General features: G+C 39.2%; 1 protein-coding gene across 1 annotated transcript; it reads right to left on the bottom strand.

Annotated features, from left to right (window-relative positions):
* Positions 1-311: 311 nt before the first annotated feature.
* nudt14 (nudix (nucleoside diphosphate linked moiety X)-type motif 14) lies at positions 312-17,767 on the bottom strand. The gene is made up of 5 exons (XM_080047776.1): positions 17,678-17,767; positions 9,233-9,276; positions 4,098-4,162; positions 2,661-2,964; positions 312-568 (listed from the first exon to the last, which is right to left on the bottom strand). The coding sequence occupies exons 1-5, from the start codon at positions 17,756-17,758 to the stop codon at positions 319-321; spliced, it is 744 nt and encodes a 247-aa protein (XP_079903902.1). The 5' UTR covers positions 17,759-17,767; the 3' UTR covers positions 312-318.
* Between the last annotated feature and the right edge of the window lie 411 nt (positions 17,768-18,178).

Raw genomic sequence — 18,178 nt, 5'->3', positions numbered from 1 at the left:
ATTTATAACAGATGGCACGGTAAATGTAAAAGAGAAAAAGAAAAAATCAAAAGGAGAGAGACTTGCCAGTAACAACCAGCTATGGCGAATTTAGGTAAAATATAATAAGACCACATAAAAAATCAAAAAAGGTAAACAGGACTAAACCTAAATACACCCGTTGGCAACAAGACAAGGGGCCCACGTTTCATCATGTACCAATAAGCAAAAAAGGCAATACAGGATGAAGAGCCATGAGGGGAAGAGTGGATGTGCTGGGCCAGTGTTTGATTGAATTTTGGAATAAACAGTATAAAGAGGGGTCGGTTTTAATACTAGTTACACGTTAGTGGAGATCTTGTACTTGGGAGACATGTTATTATGGAACCAGATGAAACTAAAAATAACACCCATGGTTTTGGGTATACGCTCGTCGTAGGCAAACGTCATGGCCTCGTGCAGCGGGACTTTGACCACCTCGATTAGCTCTCCCTCCTTAGGCTCACCTCCACCCGCACCCACACAGTTGTCGTCGGACACCTCGGCGTAAAACATGGTCTGCTTGGAGCCCGTAACGCCAACGCCTGACCTGTAGAGGGAAGGGGGGAAGAAATTATTTTTATATTTGCATTTATTCTTCTTTGTTTTATACAGGGCTGTGTCTCAGTAGAAATGCCTAAACAATACCATACTTTCACAAATATGGTATTGTATTTAACAAAATAAAAATGCATCATAAGTCTAGAAAGGCATTCATTTTTAAAAGAATGGTCAAAATTGTTGCACTAGACGTTGGGTCAATCTCCGAAAAAACCTGGATCCTACATTTCCCATAATCCAACCTGATAGTGTCCCTCTTTAGACCTTACCAGTCTGCTTAACAGAAACGTTGTTCAAAATTCCTTGGTCATAAGTTTGTAGCAAGGCTTTCTGTTATACATGTGTAGCCTCCAAACCAAAGCTGAAATACTTCAATTTAGACTCTAGACTTTTTGACCAAATATGAATAAACATAGCCAAACTAGATATGAACACATAGCAAAGCTGTGAAGTCTTGTCGGTAGTAGGAAACACACATAAACTCGAGTAAGATTTGATGACCTCACCACCTCCTGTGCACAGTGTGTCAGAAACACCCTCATAGGGGTCATGAGGGTTAAGATGATACCTGTGTATTTAATGGAAGTAGCCCACACATAACACAGGTCATAGACAACACCAACAGAGCCGGAGGATGCCTTCAAGCCAAATCAAAAGCACCGATTTGATAGCTGTCAGTAAAAGCTGGCCAGGTGCTGCTGTTCCATGTGGGACTGTTCTAATAATATGCCGACAAAGATGGATGGTTCCTCCAATTCCTTTTTCCAGCTAATTTACATAACCTCAGTACTCTGTCGGTCACCAACTTTAGTTTATGTTTCTGAATCTTGATATATTTCCATGATTTCCTTTTGGTGTATGTTGATAGTATCATAAACTCATAATGTGAGAATGTGCTGCTGAGTGATTTTCTTGGTATCACATTCAAATAAACAATATATTTTTTCGGTTTTGAACTGTTGGTTGGACAAAATGAGACATTTAATGACATCAACCTGTCTTTTTGATATTGTGATATTATTCTTACAGATCAAATCATCATTATTAGATTAATTGAAAAACCAATGGCAGATTAACCAATTTGTTTTAAATTAGAACTAAATGTGTATAGTAAGATTTAACTTGCAGATTTCAGTCACACCTTTGCCAGTCACCGTTTACACTTTACTGTTCTTTGATGTATACATTTTTCTGGCTATAGCACAGGAATTTGATGTCCACACATTTATCTTCCCAAATATTCAGCCCCAATTGACTCTTTATTTTTTTAACCAGGGAAAGAGCCTTTAGTGAGCAAAACACCAAACCCAGCTGCATAGCTTAAAAAAGCTGGAGATGTGGGTAGTGATTTAGAGGTATGGAACCAGCATATATCCAGAGTTTAGTGGTCGACATTGGAGATAAGGATTATGCTTCTGGAGTAGCATAAGATGTCTGTACACATCCTGATTTATGTATTTTTTTCCCATCCTTAAAACTGTCTGAGTGATTGTTGAAGTTGCTAATGGCTGGATTCTAGTTTTAAAACATTAATTTAAAATGAAGAAACAAAGATTATTTGTGAAGGAGGGCCAGAAATTATAAAAGAAAATAATACAAAATAGGAAAAAAGGAAATTAATTGTTAAGGGACAAGAAATCTGGGAGAGGAAGAGACTAAAACAGATCTTCAAACGACAATAAAAAGAATTGTCCTCAAACGTCTTTGTGTTGGAAATGGACAGGTTCATGAGTAAAAAATATATTATTAAAGTATCTATGAGGAACTTCCGTTTGTGTTAATTCGAGGAACATTCTGTTTGTGTTTATTCTAGCGCCCCCTTTGGACTAACGCGGTAGTGTTTTTAAGACACCAGGTGGTGTTCCTGGGTGAGTGTACCCATGACAAAGGCATTAAGAAAAATATATAGAAAATAGCATTCTTTGCACTGATGGTGTCGTTTGCTTTTACAGGAACAATATTGAGGGAAAATGAGACATTCAGAAATCTTTAAAAAATCATCATAGCTACTTTAAGAAATATTTAAGAGTTCCACTTCAATCATTGGCTGCTATTAGGTTTAATAATGAACAAAAGCTCACCTGTAAGAAGTAATCCTTTTGAGTTTAGAGGCCGGCACATCGTAGCCACACTCCTCCAGAATTTCCTGCCGGGCGATCTCCTCTAGAGACAGGTTGGGTTTGTCCACCAGGCCGGCACAGAGCTCGTATGTGACGCCCGCTGAGGCCGGGGGCTGTGGAGTGGAGGTCTCCCCCTCCGAGGTCGACACGTCCTCCTGAGGCTCCTCGGCTGCGGCAGCGGCGGCTTCCCCTGCGCCCTCCTCAGTTTTTTCAGCTGATTGAGGTGGCTGTGTCTTGTTCCTTTCCCACTCGCACATGTATACAGCTGTCGATGGAAATATAAAAGATTCTGTTTGTTTTAGTTGCTATTATTTAAAAATGAATTAAATACTAATTTAAAAGACTGTAATAAACCTTCAATTAAAAGATTGTTTTCTTCTCATTTTGGCCAATAGAGAAACAGTTATAGTCATTTTCTATTTATGGAATTACCACCACCTCTATAGTTTATATGCTAGTATGCTACTATGCATAAAGTATGTGAATTTGGGCTAGAGACTGGAGGGTTAATGGTTCAAGTCCAGCACGGACCAATATTGGAGTGTAGACTGGTAGCTGGAGAGGTGCCAGTGAGAAAGGCACCGAACCCCTCAACTGCTCAGAGCGCGTTCTCTGTAAAACTGGCTGCCCATCACGCTGACATCCATCAATGCATGTTCATGTGTAAAAGGTCCAGATTACATGTCTGTGTTTCTGGCTTCTGTGTGTGTTTATAAATTGTCTAACAACAGACAGTGTCCCCCGGGGATTAAAAAACTAGGGCTTCTTCTTCTGGGCCAATCAGAGCAGACTGGGCTTTTTGAAAGGCCGGTTTAAAGGCATCGCACCTCACGTGAAATAAAGAGCCTCTCTGCTCTTGTCAGAATAAATAACTATGTTTTCATGAAGAGTAAAGCTTACTAGCTATGCTAATCAATATCATTGGTGATATCCTAAATACACGTACAAAAACCTATAACATATTTCTGAATATTTCCCAACGCAACAAGATTTCTTACACTCCCTCTTTAAAACAAATGTCATTATGATTATAACAAAAACTGATTATTTCGGATAAAACAGAGTTTGTTTCCCAACGAGAGAGGAGAGGAAATAAAGATATCAGTGCCCAGACTTCCTTGAATTTAGCAGTGCAGTGTGAAACAGTCTCTGGCGACTTCTAACAAAGGAGGTTGGGCTGCTTTGTAACGGGGCCTCTTGTGGTCTATTTATGAGTGTGCATTGTTACTGAGATCCAGTAGAATAAACAGGGACTGTACTGTACTGCTTTTTTTAGTGAAAGTGCCCACAGGATATATAACAATCTGGATCTAGCTTGGCGATAAGATAAAGAATAAAATAAATAAACTAGATTGCATAGCAAAATTAAGTCTCCTGCTTTGTATGCTCACAATTTACCTGGACGGAACTGTTTCACAAGGACAAAACAGTGAGAGCTGGTGTTGAAGATCAGCACTGATACACTGAAAGGAAAAAGAACAAATACAAAAAGGTCAAGGTTAAATCAAATCTGACTTTTTCTCACAATACATCTCTTTGCCAGAATGATACATCACTGGTTTGGTAATCACTTTCAGCAAAGAATCCAGTTATCAAAAATGAGACGTAGGGAGTCTGGGGTTACTGGATTAAATTATTTGTCCAGGGAACATGAAGTTTATGGTGGGTCCACAGATATATGAAAGTTCTAACTCTATGTTAAGATCAACCCCACAAAACGACAAAACACAAAAATCCCAATGGAAACCCAAAAAGGACCAACACTTGATAATGGAGTTGAATTGTAAGGACAGATGGTCATGCAAACACTTACCATCCAATCAGAATACTATGTCCTGCCTAGTTTTTCTTTCTATAGGACAATTCCTTTTGGACGGTGACCAAAAGGGGCTAATATCGTCCAAAAGCTGTAGCACAAGCAGTTCTGTTTGTACTACTGCAACCACACATTCGTCAGCACAAACCGATCGCACACGCATACATTTTTGTCTGGAAGTAAATGGTCAAAGCAAACCACTTAAATCTCTGGTTTAGAAATGTGGGTAAAATATGACTTTAGTCACTGAAATGAAGGCATGAGCAAAGGACCAAATTCTTCCAAAAAAAGTAAGGAAATCTGTCATTGAAAAAAAAGGGTTCTTGTCTAAACACACACGCATGTTGTTTGTCATGCTAACTCGTACATCTTCAGCATCCCGTATCAAGATACAACACTATCCTTTTCCCCAGCGATGCGTTACTACAAAGCAACAATTTTTTTCTGTCACGTTTACACACTGGATTGCTACCATACCCTGACAACTGGTCAATCTGGTGTGCGCAATGAGCATCTAATGATGCAGCGGTGCTGGTAAAACTAAATTAGTCACCCCTATATTACAGAAACCAAAACAAAAAGTTAAATACACAATATTCTGAAACAAAGTGACGGCATCATTACAGATTGAAACGATCTCTCTCACAATTAGGAGGAAAGTCAGTGTGTTATGCTTCACTATTGGCACGCTGTGATTTGTGTACACACAGGTGGGTCACCGTTGCATGTGTTTGTGCATGTGAGTGTGACTGTCGCTTGCCAGTGGAGACTTGAGGCCTGGGGTCTGTGTTGGGAAAGCGGATATGTCTGAGGCGGCAGGAAGCCCTGCCCTGTCTTTCCCATGGTGAGAGGGAACCAGGACATTGGTGTAACAACTTGTTTCGGGCTAAAAGGCGTGGACTGATACCGATATAATATCCGTTTGCAATAAAGATATTTAAAGTTAAAGAGCAATGTCTATTTTCAACCGTATGGGAGAATGTCAGATGACCTAAGTTTTTCAAGGCTAAGATGATCATGAGCTCAAAGACTTCATAAAATCATGCTTGTGTGAATTGAGACCCAAACAAAGAAAAACAGTGGTCAGAATCATACAGGTAAAAAAAAAACAAGCCGACAGTTTAGCCAAATTAGCTACGACTTTATTCAGAGCGCAAAGGAAAAGTGAGCAACCAAATGCATGCAATTAAAATGAGACTAGGGTTTTCTTCTGTAAACTGTCTTTGGGTTTTTTGGGTTATAATCTACCATTTCTACTTCCAAATAAATATGATTTACCTTGGTTTAAAACCAGTTTGGACCTTTATTTGGCATTGTCGCATTCAATGATCTGTAAATAACTTGGTGGGTACAGAGCTACGAAAGAAAATAAATAAGTTGTATAAAAGGTGTGTGTCAATACCTTACAACAAAAAATAAAAACAGTATGATTGTGTGGCCCTGACATGAGCTTCTCACGGTCTGAGAGGAAAACATCAATCGTGTCTCAGCTGCTGATTAAAAAGTCCCTGGTCCCTGGTCCATTTTAAGGAACTCATTTCTGGGTCCTACGAGCTGTAGATACATCTGGCACTTCCCTTTTCCATCACTCCTTCCTACTTCTCCCTTAAAAAGTTATTAGAGCTGAACTTATCACTCCATCATGCAAGTATATATAATTTAGCTTTTATCCAGAGATTACGTTGATAATTTCAAAAGGACAGAAGCCACCAATTTCAGAATGGTATGTATCCACTTCAAAAGTGTTATCTTTCTCTTGAACTCTAAATCACTTATCTACCAACAATCAGGGCAATCCAAAACAGTACTCTACTGATATATTGAAAGCCTATAGCTGCAAAAGATGTGAGAAAGAACAATAATGGATAAGATAATGTGGTAGATCTGGTCCAAATGTGGGACACAAAGGCCTGAGGTATGGAAGCTATCCCCCTGGGGCAGGTCTGGGTCATGTAGTGCTGTTCCACACCATTACTGCTGTTCTACAGCTTCCCGCTGAAAACAAATGCTCTAATGGTTAATCCAAGAAGCAGGCTTAATGGGCGTTCAGGACGTTTCATGCACTGTTAAGCTTTCTCAGCGGGGCATCTGGCTGGACAGCGGGAAAACTGGGTTACAGGAGACACATGAGGAGCAGGACTAAGGTGACTACTGGTTGTGCTGCAAGGCACTAATACACCTTTGCTAGAACACACTGTAGTGAGCAGCATATATATCGTATTTCCCTTCATCATTGTTGAGATTCCCTGTTTTAATGGAGCATACTGGTGGGATATTAAACTAATTGTGTTACTGTGTTAGCAAACATGAAACACAAAATAACGTGTACCTTGCACATTAGCAGGCTTGTTGTCAATTGTGCCTTAGTTGTCTTGCACTGTGCAAAAATACTGTCCGTCATTAAAAGCTACTTACAGTAATAAAAAAAGCACCAGTAGGCAAACACTCCCATAAACACATAGGTGTCAAGAAAACAGAGCAATGGAAGGTTACCTATCCAGCCTACATGTGTTATCGATTTGGAGACGGCAATGTGGGTTGCGTCCCTCTACACATCTTGGAGGCTTTGCATTGGAGGCAGTTAGTGAAGCAAATTCTCGGTAGAGTGATTTTCTTTCTGAAACCAATCCTGTTTCATTGAAAGAATCTCAATTAGCAGCCAAAAACGGGTCAATGTCCAGTATCTTGACTCCAATATTACATCTCTTTTAATGCCAATGATGCAGTTGTGTTGGCTATATTAGGCTGTGACCTCGAGTTCACACAATAGAGTCAGCATGCCAAGGCAAATACGATAGAAAACGATGGGTCACCCCTTTCCAGGTCCTTTGGGAGTGCCACAAATGAGGAAATTTCAAAGCATCTCAGTGATAGGGAAGATGTGGTGTGAGATCAATGAGCAGATTTCTTCCAGAAATCGGATTGTCATGGTAAAGAGGAAGGTGCATCTGCCATCCAACCTTCACTTATGACCATGAGTGCTGTGCAGTGACCCAATAAAATGAATTACCAATTTCCAAAAATGAGACGTTCCATGCATTGCTTACCCTCTCCCCAAAGGTGAGTCTTTAAAAAGTGAGCAAGACAAAGTAGGTTGGGGCTTATGATTAGGATGCATCTACACCTCACCTGTGGAGGTACACAGGGCATTGCAAACCAAAAAGAGACTCAGATCGTGCTCAAGGGATTGAATGTCCCTTTGGACCTGCAAACACATTGGAAGAACATGGTTTGGGAGAAGAACAACTGGGCCACCTTGCTTACAATTGTTGTCACTGGACCCACAAGTAGATAAGTGGTGAGAAATGGATGGATGATGTCAAAATAGCAGTAACCTTCTCAATGGCTACTGAGGGACCAACATCTTCAAGAACCACCAAAGCGTAAACCCCACAAGTTTGTCCAGGCAATTACAGATTTAAGTGACTAAAAACCCACACAAGTCAGGTTGAAGGGGAATGTATGAGAAACCTCTAGTCCAAGACCAAAGTTTTAGCTACACAGCTTCATATAGAATCAGATCTTAAACTTACAAAAGAAGCAGCTCAAAAGAAACTCTGGAAGCACTTCAGGAACAAGCAAAGGAAGTACAGAACATCTTAGTTTGGATATTTTACAGAGCATTACCCACTAATGTGTCTGCCACATTATTTACAAGTGCAAATGAAATGTGAAAAGAAGTGTCCGGCTGAGAAGAAAATGCTATGCGCACTTTAACAAAAATGCAAAACAATCCTGGTTCCATTCGATTCAAAACACTTCCACCTGGGGGAGAGCTGAATGTTCCCATGGGCCATTTTTCTTGTGGAAGTACAGGTTTGAGGTTTACTGCTTTTGTCTCAGTGGAACTATTTTTCACAGGGGCCTCTCTTTGGGTGTCCGGAGTGGAGGGAAGAGGGTTTAAATGACCAAAGACTTACCTCGGGGCATTATGGTACCCTGGGCAAAACAGGGAGTAGAAACAGGGGTTTTGACACAAATGTGTGGTATTTCTCTCACAGTGCCCCCTGTGAAGCTCAGACATTTATAGCTGTTGCCAAGCAGAATAACAGGCTGACAGTTCCCCCAAAAAACTAGTTCTGTTTAGATTTGACCATACTTCCAGCATTTGCAAGAGAATAAAGGAATGAAAATACCATGAGGAACAGATGCTAAAAATGGCTCCAGGTTAGAGCACACACAAAAATAAGCAATAAATCATACAGCTCATTGATTTTACTGGATTCAGTCTCTCAATGTATAAAATATAATAAATAAATAAACCAAAAAATAATAAATGCATGTTTATGTGTCTGTTTTCATCTGTTCTACTTGAATAACAGTTTAATTTAAAGTAAAAATGCAAAGGATGGACTCGCAAATACAAGATGTTGGTCAAGATTGGTGCAAATCAAGCTCCTTACCACTCAGATCATCCTCATCTGCTGATCCCTAAGAGCTACATCAGATTCAGATACTCTAAGCTCTTCAGATTACAGAATGTCTTCTGGCACGAACATGCCAGAAGACAGAATTTTCTTTTATTAAATTTCAAAGCTATTTCAAAGCTATGTCGTTGGCAGTTTTGGCGAGGTATGTTGGTTGGTCTTGGCCATATTGAAACCAAACTCTTCTCTGTCTAAGGTCCGTCCTGTGTTAGTGTGTGCATTGCAACATATACAATGAGTGTATAGTGGCACTGCTTTCATCCACCAGTAGAGAAAAAATCGTTTTTTACCTGTCATGGGTTCGCATGAAGTCCCAGGATTTCTTTGTGCCATTCTGTAAAAGAATAATAAATAGTATAAGAAAATGCAATGTTAGCAACATCATTTTTAATTCGCTAACACTGTGGTTTGACAAGGCAGTGAAACAAAAGTGTATACAAAAAGTGTGTACACAGTTTACCACAACATGTCACTCTCTTTGTTGTATGTAACATGTATGGTAGTGTGCCAAATAACCTCAGAAATACTGAATATGGTAACGGTTGCTGTACACGCAATCAGTTGTCCCACAACAGATGCTTGCTTGGACATGATACAAAAAATCAAAAACCAAACCCAATGAAAAAAAAGCCCTGTGCCCACACAAGACACGACACTGTTGAATTTCATATTCTGCAGTTCAGCAAAAAGCATGTGAATGATTCGTTGGTTCATGTCCAGCAGTGTATAATCACAATCAAACTGCAGAGAGATACACAGCCATACTTTATGTGGGCAGTTACACTCGCATTGTGTTATTGTTTGTTGACTCATCGCTTGGTAGGAAGGATGTGAATGGGACAATGACATAATCATCCTGATAGTCGAGGTCATTGTGGGGTTACAAGTAAAGGTATTTGTACTTCATGGTGCCAAACTGCATTAAGATATCATATAACTTCTCTTTAGTTGTGAGTTCAACAAATGGTTTTCTATCCACTGATGTAAAGGCAACTTCAGGCTATTATTTCAACCTGCCAGTTTCCCATAAATATGACCATTGTGACCCTGCAGTATGGGTCACTAACTTAGCATTTGCCATCTCTGTTGCAGAGATTCGGGGGAAAAAGGACTCGTGTAAAATGCCAAATATTGCAAGCTGTGCAAAACCTCCTACAGCTCTCCAAATACACGTGCTTTTTACATGAATCATTTCAAACCTAACTTCATGGGGAATGGGGATGTACAACCAGGTCATGTTGCTAACCAACTTAACTTGTTCGTTAGCATGTCGGAGGGGATTGAGAGACAGGCCTATTTCAATATGAATAAAAATAAAGAATACCTAGATAATTATTATAGAAGTTTAACAAAGAAAACATTTAAATTGATTTATATTTTGTATAGTTCACATCAAACTACCAAAGTTTATTAAAATCCTATTCATGCACTTATAGCATATGTTCCTCTCTTCACATTTTGCTGTAGAAACATAGTAAAGTTGGCCTAACATGTTCTATGCCCGAGGAGAAATTGGCAGTGATTCCAATTTAGGTAACACCTTCTCTCCACCCACAAGCTCTTAGACGTAGGGATGACAGCTTCAATAGAACGGGCTTATTTCAGCTATAATGGAAGTGCATTCTTGTGTGCCAATGCGGTGGTGCACTTTCAGCACCACCCAACAACTGGGAGGAGGTGAAATGGCAAGCTAATTGCACTGGTAGAATCAGACATAATAATGCTTCTGTTGTGGCAACCGGATTTGACTTAGGATGTGCCACTGTGTCAGAGATGTACTGAGAGCTGCAAAGTGTAACTTTAAGATTTGTATCGAAAGGGAATTACCTGCGCACTCAGCTTTCAATTGCAACTGACTCATTTGATTATTTAGAAAGGTGTGCAAAACCAACACCTCAAAAATAGCAGAAGTGAAAAGTAAAGCACACTTGGCATACATTACAAAATTACTCTATTACAGGGCTATTGCTGACATGACAGACCTAAGACAAGCTCATTCTTTTAACAACAAGCTAACCCATACACAACAATATGTCCATTAGATAATCATAGCCTTTACTTGTTTACTTCCATTCATCTATAAAAACAACTCTACACCTAACTTTATTATTGTATAATGGAAGAAACAAAATAAATGTACAAATATTTCAAATAAAAACTACTCAAAATCATCAGAAAGAATGGTAAATGACTGCTGCACATGACCCAACAGGTTACAGTCACAGGGCATCATCATGAAGCCAAGCCAGCATAATGCAGTTCAAGCATCATTAACCATCATAATGTGGTGTGAAATTAGAGCATCACACCAAAGTTTGTGTAGGATTCTTCATGGTATCGCTGTGGTATTGAGCTCAGAAGATACTCTGATTCTGATTCTTGACTCCAAGTTAAAAATTAAATTTTGTCATCATTTATGGCACAAATACTTTAACAAAAGTTTACGCTTTTAAATCTTTACAAATACTTTTTTAGAGGTGATGAAACAAGCACAAAGACAGAAAACTAATCACCAAAAACAATAACTGATTGTTGAAGTCAAGCAAAAAAAAACACAGTCGAAGCCATTCAAATCTGTTGAAGTATAATGTGTACTGTGTAAGAGAGATGAAATATCTAGCTTTAAGACTCTCCTCATTCAGTTTATATTTTCCATAAAGCAACACTGCATGCTCATACCGCAGGAGTTTATACACGGCAGCATGATACCAGTAACCACCCATTCTAAAAACAATGACATTAAGGAAACCCTTACTCTGGAGTCATGATAATAATGATAATAAAAATAATAAAGCCTGCCCTTCACAGTCTACCAGTGTAAAGAAAACTGTCATATCAACAACTCTTCCACAGTGAAAGCAAAACTAAAAAGTGTGATGAATCACTTTGTCGTGAGTGGGGCTTTGTAAAGAGCGCCTAATGAAAACAACATATCGAAAGAGATTTATTTTCACATTTGGCCACCTATAATAGGAGAAGCAGTACAGCACTTACAAGAGTGCACTGCCCTTCCAGTGTTTCAGAGATTTCTGACAGTAATTGGTGGAAGGTGTGAAAAGCTGATCATGATTATATCACTTTCAGGGAGGTCTTTCTATTCAGAGGAGCAAAAAAAGCGATTTCTGGAAAGGGAAACTAGTCAGAACACCAAGTTGTAGGATTAAAGCCATGCGCTTTTAATTTAGGAAATAATATCAGTTAGAGAACAAGAGAAATACCAAGAAATGTCTTGATCATGGTCTAATATGTTTACAGTAATCATGCTAAATTATCACACTTAATTTTGCAACGATTATACCGATCAAACACTTAGAATATGACAAGTTTCTTTTTCCAGCAACCGCATCCTGTAAACCTACTTTGAATCAACACACACACACACACACACACACACACACACACACACACACACACACACACTGCAGTCTCCTGTCATCACTCACAGATGGTGGGGTTCCCCTCATTACTCGGGCCACTTGCTGAGAGAAGGGGGGGGCTGACATGGATTACGACAGAGAGATTAGCCCAAGGGAAGAGAGAGAGAGAGAGAGAAAGAGAGAGAGAGAGAGAGAGAGAGAAAGAGGAAGGGAAGTGAGAGAACAGGCTACACAGGACCTTGAAATTAATGTGGTCCCTCTGGCTTTAGGCACCAGCAATGACAGACTCCTGTGTGAATAGCTATTGTAAGACGGGATGTATGGTCTTGATCTTTTTAGGTGTTTAAAGTCTAATAACCATTACACATACATACACACACACACACACACACACACCCTGTGCTGACTACACTATAAAGCCGACAGCTGCAGCAGAAAGAAAGAAAGAAAAAAAAATCCCATCCTAAAATACAAAAGCACTCTTTAGAATCTCAACATGTGCTCTCCAGTTTTTTTTCTTTGTCTCCGTCCTCTTATGAAGTAAGCAGGAGCTATCACACACACATTATAACCAGTGAATGAGTCATGATCAAAAGTTTCTAAAAGACAATGAAAAAAGCGTCTGCACCTGCATTTAAATTGACGACTGGGAATGACGAAATTTAGACAAACTGCTAAGTGGTTTGAGCTTAGAGTGCTGTATCCAGCGTCAACGACACACTTTTCAAGTACACAGTACACACACCCACATGTGACCGTGTCCTCCAGTGAGATCCACAAAAGGCAAGTCAACCTCAAATCCATTCAAGTCAGTTTACATGATAAGTCTCACTCCAATGTCAACACACTGAGAGATCTCACTGACTATTTGGAGGAACAGAACAGTATTTTTCTGTTTTTTTTAACATTTGTCAAAAAAAAAAAAAGACAAAAAAAAAATCAAATACAAATAAAAACATTTGCCTAAATGCTTAGAAATATTAATTTGCAGTCTGAGGCATTCATGTGAGATAATTATTGTCAATCCATGCGGGCTTTAATAGAAAAGTACTGAAGCAGGGGATTGAGCCATCAAAATGTTGATTATAGGTCAATCGCTTTATAGTAATTTGTGAAGGAACAACACTAAGATATGATAGTTGTGCTAGCAGCAGAGTATTGGAGAAAATGTTGACATAATAATGGCGGGACATCACCAAAGTTATAAGTTAAGTTAAAGATGGAGTCAGCGATTCCGAGAAAGCCTATTTTCAAAATCACCTATAGTCTCCTCAAGATCCCCTACTTTCATACTCTGTGTGTGTGTGTGTGTGTGTGTGTGTGTGTGTGTGTGTGTGTGTGTGTGTGTGTGTGTGTGTGTGTGTGTGTGTGTGTGTGTGTGTGTGTGTGTGTGTGTGTGTGTGTGTGTGTGTGCAGAGCCTAGGCTGGTTTTTTTTCAGCGCACGCACACAGTTTGGACAAGTAGAGGCTCGTTAAGAGACATTCACAAATTTTGACCAGATTAATTTTGACTACAAGCATTCTTCAGAATCGCTGACTCACAATTTTAAGTTAAGTAAATACGTTTAAAAGAAACATGACCAGTCTATTATAGATTAAGTCTTTCTTGTTTCTCCTCTTAATAATTAAAACAGTGTGAAAAGGTTAGTATCATTTTCATTCCCTACCTCCTGACAGGTTTGTGTTTAACAACTGGCACAGAGGAACTCAAATAAAGATATGACTCTTCTAAATGAGCCATTTCTGACTGAACGATTGCTAAATGTCACAAAATGATTTAACTCAATGTTATAAAATACACAGGAAATACATCTACACTTGAATGGATAATGATATGATTCATTATCCATTCAATGATTCAAGCTCAATCCCACAAAAATAACCCTAACCCTTCATGTGAGAAAATGTGTGTTTTAAGATCTTAATGGGGTCTCATATTCACTGTAGGAGTACTGGGAGCCATTGGGGGCTGCAAGCTATACAAGATAAATAATTCCAGATGAATAATTCAAAACACTATGATGAATAAATGGAAGGTAATTACCCTGCTCTAAGTAGCAAACCCCGTGCTTCAACGTAAGCACGAGGCAACGGAGATAAGAGGGGTTTCCCAGAGTCAACGAGGGACAATCACCTGCTTTGTACAGAGACCAGACAAAACACCAGTAAAAAAAATGAGAGCCTCTTAAGCATTACATTATCTACTTTAAAAGTGTCTTTCTGTGTGTGTTTGAATAGGCGTCGGTAAGTGACCAGCGGCGTAAGCTGCAGATGTACTATGGATGGATAAATCTTTAGGGGAAGAGATGCTCTCTCTGTGTGATTGAAAAGCCTTTGTGCCGTTTTTAAAATGGATGAAATATAAAGGATTTAAAAGTATTGAGAGAAGAGAGTGTAGATTTGTGTGGAGGCGAGGGAGTATATACTGTATAAAGGTCCAAGTCCATGTTGTATGAGAGTCACATCTGTACCAATTTCTAGGCCCAGTCCATGTTTCCTCCTTTTTTTTGGGGGGGGGGCAAATTATTTGAAGCATATATTAAGTTTGTAAGCAACTACTGTAAATGTTCTTATAGATATGTTGTCTTTTTTCCATACACACTAAATGTATGTTCATTTATGTTTGTATCAACACATATTTTATTTATTTTTTCCCCGAAAACTGCTAGTGCTAAATAAAGAGATTATATATTTTTTTTTAAGTAAAAAAAAAAAAGCCTGTATTTGTGAGTGTGGGGGGGGGGGGGGGGGGAGTGGTCTGCTCAGGAGAGATGACAGGGATGAAAGGCAGGACAGGACGGAGAGGGAATCTGTCCAGCATTGTCTCCTTTGTTGTCCATCTGCTGTCTTCAGCCGTTCCGCCATTCTCTTGACAAGCTTAACCCCCCGCCCGCTGTCACAGGTGTGAACCCCAAATGGAAAAGAAACTCCTCCTCACTGACCACCCTTCAACATGAGTGCCTTAGTACTTGAGTTTTTCTGATTAAATTGAAAGCAAAACTACAAAAGAGCACTTTCAAATCATAGACGAGTACCAGCTAGAAAAATATCTTTCTTTCTACATCAAGCATTTGTTCCTGTGTGGAAAAAAATAGCCATTATCTTCCATGCGCTAACGACATGAACTGTACTTAGTTAGTAGGACTGGGTTAACAGTAACATATTTTTATCATCTGCAGTATAGGTAACACAGATGTGCATGCCTTTATGAGGTTTTCCTTATCTCCTCTGCAACAGTCATTATCCAGATGTATTAGAACTTAACTCGGAATCCCAAAGAAACTGCAAATATGTTTAAAACCTACAAATAAATCCTGGATATTAGCCTGTTTGGGTGAAGAGGCATTTCTCACATTGCTGCAGACCATCAGGACACACTGCCATCATCCTTTTCTTTTTGTGGGAGGACTAACAAAAAGAGAAAAAAGTAATAATAATATTTTGAAGGGTAAAGCTTGAAAACACAGCTATGGCATCTACAGTAAAGTGATGCTGATTTTGATATAACTCCAGGATCATAATCTCAGGACTTTCAATTTCCTTTATTAAAAATATGGAGACTGTACTGCAAAAGAAAACACTACGGTAGCTAATAAAAGATTTGACAGCTTTTGGATTAAATACACATTTAATGAGATGTTGGTCTCAGACAGGTCCACTCTTCCAGCCCTGTTTGCAACTATAACTGGATAGGCAGCTAAAATGGAATACATGGATGGATTGCAACAATACCTGCATCCACAAGCCCATAAGAAAAGACTGACTGTAAGGATGTGACTAGGTCTGATTTCACATTCATGTAAAATGTCTACAACGTTGCTCACAATGCAAAGTGAAAAACACACAAACCCCAAAAATGAATGCAACTGAGCCTGCGTTCCAAATTGCATAAGTTTTCCCTTTTCCTATACTAAATAGTAAATACTCAAAATACTTAGGTTGCACAGAGGATTGTGGGTCAGCCAAAAAAAACAAAGCCATGCTTTCATTTATACTGCAAAATTTGAATTGATATATTAGGACATCCAGGTATTTTTGGCATACTGCATTAGACAGGATACATACCAGTATTGGACAATGACCATTATTAACTATGAGAAAAAAGTCAAATAGTTACATAAGGTTGAAATGCAACGTCGAGAATACTTGTTGACAGTTCAAGACTGAGGAGCAGGTGGAAAGATGTTGACACATTCGAATTTCCGGTTTAAATAACTCATTAGCAAAACATTATTAAAACACAAACAATGCATCTTTGCTATCGTCGTAAGGCAGACAATGGGATAAAAACCTAATTTTTAGCAAAAATGTCCTCTAAGTTCGACCAATAACATGTTGCTCTCTATATGGAGCGGGCTGTGAGACAAGAGTGCAGGGACCGTCTAAAAAGCACAATATTCAATACCTTCACTCTTATACAGTGAGTGCAGTTATGAGTCGAAGTTAAGAAGACATCTCGTTCCAGTAAAAATTTGGTTGTAGCTTAGATTGCCTTATGACAATAAAATGCATGTATTGGGACATTTTTTATTTTTTTCTGGCATGCTAACTTGTATGGAACACACCTGGATAATCAAGCCGAAATTCAAAGTTAGAGGTGCAATGTTATGACTGAGTAATATGTCACAATTGTATACCTACTGCATGTATAGTTCATACTTTTGAAGGGAAACAGCAGTATTTAGTAGTATGTAAAATGAGGGGTAAAGTGGTTTAAAGTTAAACTCCATAAAACCCCATGGGATATGAACAGGTAAGGCTCTACAGTGTTCCACATTATATTAATGGGCAATTTAGCTCAAAACTGTCTCGACCTCTGACCTGCAGACACTGCACCACACACACTGCTTTCACATGGGGGTCAACAAGTCTCACATGACCGGCTGCTCTGACGGTAAACACAAAATAACACACACACACACACACACACACACACACACACACACACACACACACACACACACACACACACACAGCTAAACCACATTATCCACACCTCCTAATGTAAAGCATGTGCTAACGTTAACGTGATGCTCAACCTAAAAAATAAAACCCTCTACAGCTAGCTACAACGTTAGCATGTTAGCTTGGAACTGGCAGTTTCTTAGCTAAGTCTGTTTCATGTCAAACACAAAAGCAACCGTTTTAGCAACATATGTGGAAACTCGGCGGATACACGGGTTTTGTAATTGTGGTTAAAATGAAGCCATTTGTTGCTGTCACCGCATGTGTTTGAGGTCAGTGTATCCTTTTTGTTATGCTAGCCTGCTGCTAGCTGCTAAATGAATGGGGGGGTTGGGTTAGCCTACAGCATCCAGCATCCTCTCTCACACCGGGCACCTGGCGGAAATAACTCACCTGGTTGTAATGCACCCTGAACGGTTTCAGATAGTCGGACTCTGTGCACGGAACCACATCAAGGTTATTAATCTCTTCCATAGTTTTTTTGCTTCTTACACCTGCAGCAGGATTGGTGGCTCAGCGATGGTCGTCTGTCACCGCACACTGACAGCGAGGGGATGGCTACGGTAGCCGGGAGAGGACATTGGAGCGAACCGCGGGCACGGCTCGAGAGTTGAAAAAGGAACAATATTAGGACACAGGTTTATTGTTTTTTTAAGATTTATATTTGTATTATTTAACAAATATATTTAAAGAAAATTCACTTACAAACATACATGTACACATTTTGGCCACAAAACTATTGTACCATACATAAATAAATAAATATTGCTTTAATTTATCGTTGTGACCTAAATGGATCTTATAGCCTACTTAACTTTGGTCGCTCTCTAACTATATTTTTATATATAAACAAAACAGTAGCCTTATCAACTTAATTTCTATAGCTTCAAAGTT

The sequence above is a fragment of the Ammodytes marinus genome (genome assembly GCF_949987685.1).
Source record: "Ammodytes marinus genome assembly, chromosome: 19".
NCBI lineage: Eukaryota > Metazoa > Chordata > Actinopteri > Uranoscopiformes > Ammodytidae > Ammodytes > Ammodytes marinus.
This window is presented reverse-complemented; position numbering and strand designations above follow the sequence as displayed.